Source organism: Callorhinus ursinus, unplaced genomic scaffold, assembly GCF_003265705.2.
Source record: "Callorhinus ursinus isolate GAN/ISIS: 27379988/994484 unplaced genomic scaffold, GSC_fseal_2.0 scaffold15, whole genome shotgun sequence".
In the NCBI taxonomy this organism is placed as follows: domain Eukaryota; kingdom Metazoa; phylum Chordata; class Mammalia; order Carnivora; family Otariidae; genus Callorhinus; species Callorhinus ursinus.
The window spans coordinates 41,188,726-41,193,679 of record NW_027397077.1 but is presented as its reverse complement, the minus strand read 5'-3'; the positions used below and the strand labels follow the sequence as shown (position 1 = coordinate 41,193,679).

The 4,954-nt window shown below is 43.9% G+C and overlaps 1 protein-coding gene across 4 annotated transcripts in view; it reads left to right on the top strand.

Annotated features, from left to right (window-relative positions):
* The window catches only part of TAMM41 (TAM41 mitochondrial translocator assembly and maintenance homolog), a 50,761-nt gene extending 48,141 nt beyond the window's left edge, over positions 1 to 2,620 (top strand). For all 4 annotated transcript variants that reach the window (XM_025885217.2, XM_073901655.1, XM_025885215.2 and 1 more), the window contains one exon: positions 2,480 to 2,620. In XM_025885217.2, coding sequence (XP_025741002.1) covers positions 2,480 to 2,556 — 77 coding nt within the window. In that variant the 3' untranslated portion in view covers positions 2,557 to 2,620. The remainder of the gene's footprint in view (positions 1 to 2,479) is intronic.
* The last annotated feature ends 2,334 nt before the right edge of the window (positions 2,621 to 4,954 follow it).

The following is a 4,954-nucleotide window of genomic DNA, read 5'->3' as shown; positions in this document are numbered from 1 at the left end:
GAGTCTTTCTTTCTTTCTTTCTTTCTTTCTTTCTTTCTTTCTTTCTTTCTTTCTTTCTTTCTTTCTTTCTTTCTCTCTTTCTCTCTTTCTCTCTTTCTCTCTTTCTTTCTCTCTTTCTCTCTTTCTCTCTCTCTCTCTCTCTCTCTTTCTTTCTCTCTTTCTCTCTCTCTTTCTCTCTCTCTTTCTCTCTCTCTTTCTCTCTCTCTTTCTTTCTTTCTCTCTCTCTCTCTCTCTTTCTTTCTTCTTTTCTTTCTCTTTCCTTCCTTCCTTCCTTTCTTTCAAGATTTTTACTTATTTGACAGAGAGATAGAGAGCATAAGTAGGCAGAGCGGCAGTCAGAGGGAGAGGGAGAAGCAGGCTCTCTTGCTGAGCGGGAAGCCCAATGCAGGGCTCGATCCCAGGACCCTGGGATCATGACCTGAGCTGAAGGCAGCTGCTTAACTGACTGAGCCACCCAGGCACCCCTCCAGTGCTCTCTCTAACACAATTCCCTGCTGCAGTCTTTCTGAGAATCTCTGGCAGAGCCATCGAAGGGAGAGACTGTTTTTAATGAAGAGAGGTTTCCTTTTTTTTTTTTTTTTTTAAGATTTTTAATTTGAGAGAGAGAGTGAAAGAGAGAGCACAAGCCAGGGGAGAGGCAGAGGGAGAGGAAGAAGCAGACTCCCTGTGAGTAGGGAGCCCGATGTGGGGCTCGATCCCAGAACCCTGAGATCATGACCAGAGCCGAAGGCAGACACTTAACCAACTGAGCCACCCAGGCACCCCAATGAAGGGAGGTTTCTTTGCAATAGCAGCAAAATTTGGCTACATGGCGACATTCATGTACTTTAGATATTTACCTTAAATGTTAAGGTCCAGCATATCTATATGTAAGGTTTGTGAAGTTGAGCTGGGACTTAGCATGGCCGATGCATCTTCCTCTGGCTGTGACTCAGTGCCCTGGGGTTGCTGTGTTGAATCTTACTGTATGCACCTACCTGTGTTCTGCTTAGTGTCTCGATTGGTTCTGGCTGGAATATTAAAAAGCACCTTACGTAAGAAGTTTCCAGTCTCAATGCTCAAGTGGGTGAGGTTCACCGAAGTGGTTGCTCCAGGGAGAAAATTAAAAGAGGTGGAGGCAGGGAAAGGAGCCCTAAGTTTCTTGACCAGGCTAAGTCCATTTGCAAACAGTAGGCAAGCTGGGCCAAAGTTTCTAGAAGTATTTGCTAACAATTTTCCTGGTATGCAAACTTTTTACCTGCCACTCCCTGCAGTAGTTTCTTCAAAGATTCTAAGTGGACTGGGCAGCTTACAGGTAACAGGCCGGGGTATTTTCAAGAGACCACTCAAACCCCACTACTAGGAGTCTCCAGATTTAATGCTGTTACCTCATCCACAGTGCCTACCAGTGCTTAAAGCGCATTGCCAGAGGTGTGCATTTCAGACGTGCAGCACAGACCACAGTTCCTATCTCATGGGGAAAAAGACTGTTCGAATCTTTGGGCCACATCCTGAAACACGGACTAAATGATCTCATCCTCAGCACAAAGGAAGTTGAGCCCATAAGACCATCGCAAATAGGATCCTATTAGACCTGACAGACAAATAGCATCCCGTTGTTCTACCCCAGCTTACTTCTGTCCCATTAGCCCCCAGAGAGCCTCTTCTCCAGTTTCATCAGGTACTTGTGATTAAGTAGGTGGAGGGTGCTATAAGGTCAAATATCTCAATGAGGTGCATCTGTTCCGTCATTTCAAAAGCATCTACTGAGTACCTGCTATGTGCTATGTACTAGGTGATGGGGATACAGCGATGAAGGGGACGAGCTCCCTGTCCTTGAGGAGCTCCTAGTCTAGGCAGAGGGACAGGTCAGTAAGCTGACAAGCACCACACAGTGTGGTAAGTGCTGTAAGAGAAGTCAGCGCAGGTGCTGTGGAACCAGGAGGAGCTGCATCTGAGCTGGCCTGGGGTGTTCAGGAAGGCCCCTCTATAGAAGGGATCTGAAAGGGGATGAAGAGGGTACCTGCAGAAAGTGATGGAACCGACATTCGTTCTGGGCAGGCCGTGGCATACTCAGTGACACAGCAGCAGGGAGCTGGGGGTGGTTGGGATGCCGGCATAGAAAAGGAGCAGAGGATACCCAGTTACATACAGAGTTTTGTCTTTGTTTTCCTTTCTCCTCTCTAAAAGAGCTACTCAAGTCAGAGGTTGATGATAGACTCGTAACTCAAAAGATTCACTTATTCCGTTAACTCAGGTACCTTTGGCATCTATGTCACTGTTGGAGTAGATGTCTAAATCAGAATCTCTTCCCCGTATGTTAATCATGGTGACCTTTAATCATCTTTGGCTCCCAGGGTCTCCTGGGACCCCACCCCAGTCAGCCCATTACTGCCCCACTCCAAAGATAGATCTCTGATCAGGATATCATGGAAGCTCTAGCTGAGTATGTAGTCAACAAGCACCAATTTTCTCACCATCTCTTCTTTTTGTCTTTTAGGTGTGAAGAAATCAGTGGTTTATAGTTCACTAAAGCTACACAAAATGTGGAAAGGATGGCTAAGGAAAACATCCTGATTTGGCTTGCTTTTATACGTGTTGTGTGTAGATTAATAAAGTGATCCTTTTTGACAGAACAGTATTTGTTACCTTGACCCACTGCTTGAATTTGAAGATACCTAGGTTCGTATATTTGATTTTGAAATGTATGTGTTAGACATTTATCTGGGGGACCCAAATACCTTTGAGGATGAGCAAATGAGTAGTTTCACAGGCACAGATGGGAATCTGTGAAAGTACTTTTAGCTAGTGAAGGATTGAATAGAACAGGGAAAATGACCTAATGTTCATTCAAGGCCTACACACCAAGTGTGATACATGAACTGCTTCTTTTAATCCTTACCATACATAGATATGAGCCCCACTTTTTTACAACTAAGGAAACTGAGGGTAAAGAAGTTAACTAACAGGCCACTGGCCCACAGCCCCAAAACTAGTACATGGCTAAGCTGGGACTTGAATTCAAGTCTGTCCCACTCAAAAGACCAGTATCACATCCCACTTCAGGCCCCGCCTGCAAGATGTGAATAATTCTTTCCTGATTTATCCAGATGATTTCTGTGATTATTTTCAGTTATCACTGGCCATGGAGCTAAAGACACCTGGTATGGTTTCTTCTACACCATTTCTTTTTTTTTTTTTTTTTTTTAAGATTTTGTTTATTTGAGAGAGAATGAGATAGAGAGCATGAGAGGGGGAGGGTCAGAGGGAGAAGCAGACTCCCTGCTGAGCAGGGAGCCTGATGCGGGACTCGATCCCTGGATTCCAGGATCATGACCTGAGCCAAAGGCAGTCGCTTAACCAACTGAGCCACCCAGGTGCCCTCTTCTACACCATTTCTATTCTGTGTCTTCTCAGATCAAGTGGGGCAGTAGAAAATTCCTTCCTAGAATGAGCTACTTCTGGGGGTATGATGCATGATACATCAGAATTTATGGCAGACTTAGAGACCATTTATACTCCTTCACTTTACAGGTGGGATAAGTAAGGCCCAGAGAGGTGGTGACTTCCAAGGTCACATATAATTGTTGACAGCCTAGACTAAAACTTGCATCTCTACATCCTACTTAATCCCCTTTTCGCTTCAGCCTGCTCTTCTACCCACCCAGCCTGTAGGTAAATTATAATAGGGCCTTGGATTTCAGTAGCTTTTACAAGATCAGGAAGAACAAAATCCCTCAACTCAGTATTATTTTCAAAAATCACAGGACACCTCACCTAAATGTAACTCCTAACTCTAACTTGAGTTTTACGGTCCTCAATCCCTTCTTGGATAACTAACCTACTCTAACAATTGGGCAGCAGATACAGGAAAGTCTTTCCCTGGAATTTCAGGTTACAATGGGTTATGTAGAAATAGATCAGAGGTTATGGCAAGTGGAAAAGCCAGGAAAAGACTAAAGGCTCTCAGGGAGGAGAATTTATTTATTTATTTTTAAGATTTTATTTATTTATTTGACAGAGACACAGCGAGAGAGAGAGCACAAGCAAGGGGAGTGGGAGAGGGAGAAGTAGGCTCTCTGCTGAGCAAGGAACCCAATGCAGGGCTCTATCCCAGGACCCTGGGATCATGATCTGAGCCGAAGGCAGACACTTAACGACTGAGCCACCCAGGTGCCCCAGGGAGGAGAATTTAATTCAACTGATTAATTCAATATTGCCAAGCAATATTGGGTTGGAGGGAGATGGGATTGGCCAAGATGACCATACTTGTGATCCTGCCCTCAGTAAGCTTGCAGTACATCAAGTGGGGAGGACAGAATTTATCCTCATAATAGAAGATGAGAAGCGATCGTTGCATGAAGACAAGTTCATTCATTCATTCAGTCATTTAACAAATATTTAATAAATACTGCGTGTCAGGAACTGAAGCCTAATGAATAAGACATTGTCCCAAGTCTAAGGATCTTACAATGCAGTAAAGTAGTCAGGTAAGTAAATTGGGAATTATATTTATCTGATAAATGCTTAATTATAGGGGTAACTGTAGGGTGCTGTGGACATACCTAAAAGTAATGGCAAATACTGGTTGAGCCCTTACAGTGTCAGGCACTATTCTAAGCACTTTCTTTAGATTTATTCATTTAATCCTCACCACAGCCTTATGTAATAGGGACTCTTATTATTCCCTAATTTATGCCTGGGGAAACACAGGCACAGAGGAGTAAGGCCTTGCATATCATTTCAAAGCTGGTAGATGACAGCCAGGATTCAAAACTGGGCCATCAGTTTGCAGAGCCCTCCCTCTTAACCTCTTAGCTAAACTATCTTTCAATCGCTTTGTGTTTGCCTGGTTTGAAGAGGAGCAAGCGATGTCCAGCCCACTACTTTTTTTTTTTTTTTAAGATTTTATTTATTTACCACCCACTACTTTAAGAACAAGTAGGAGTTACCCCAAGGAGAAGGAAGAGTATCC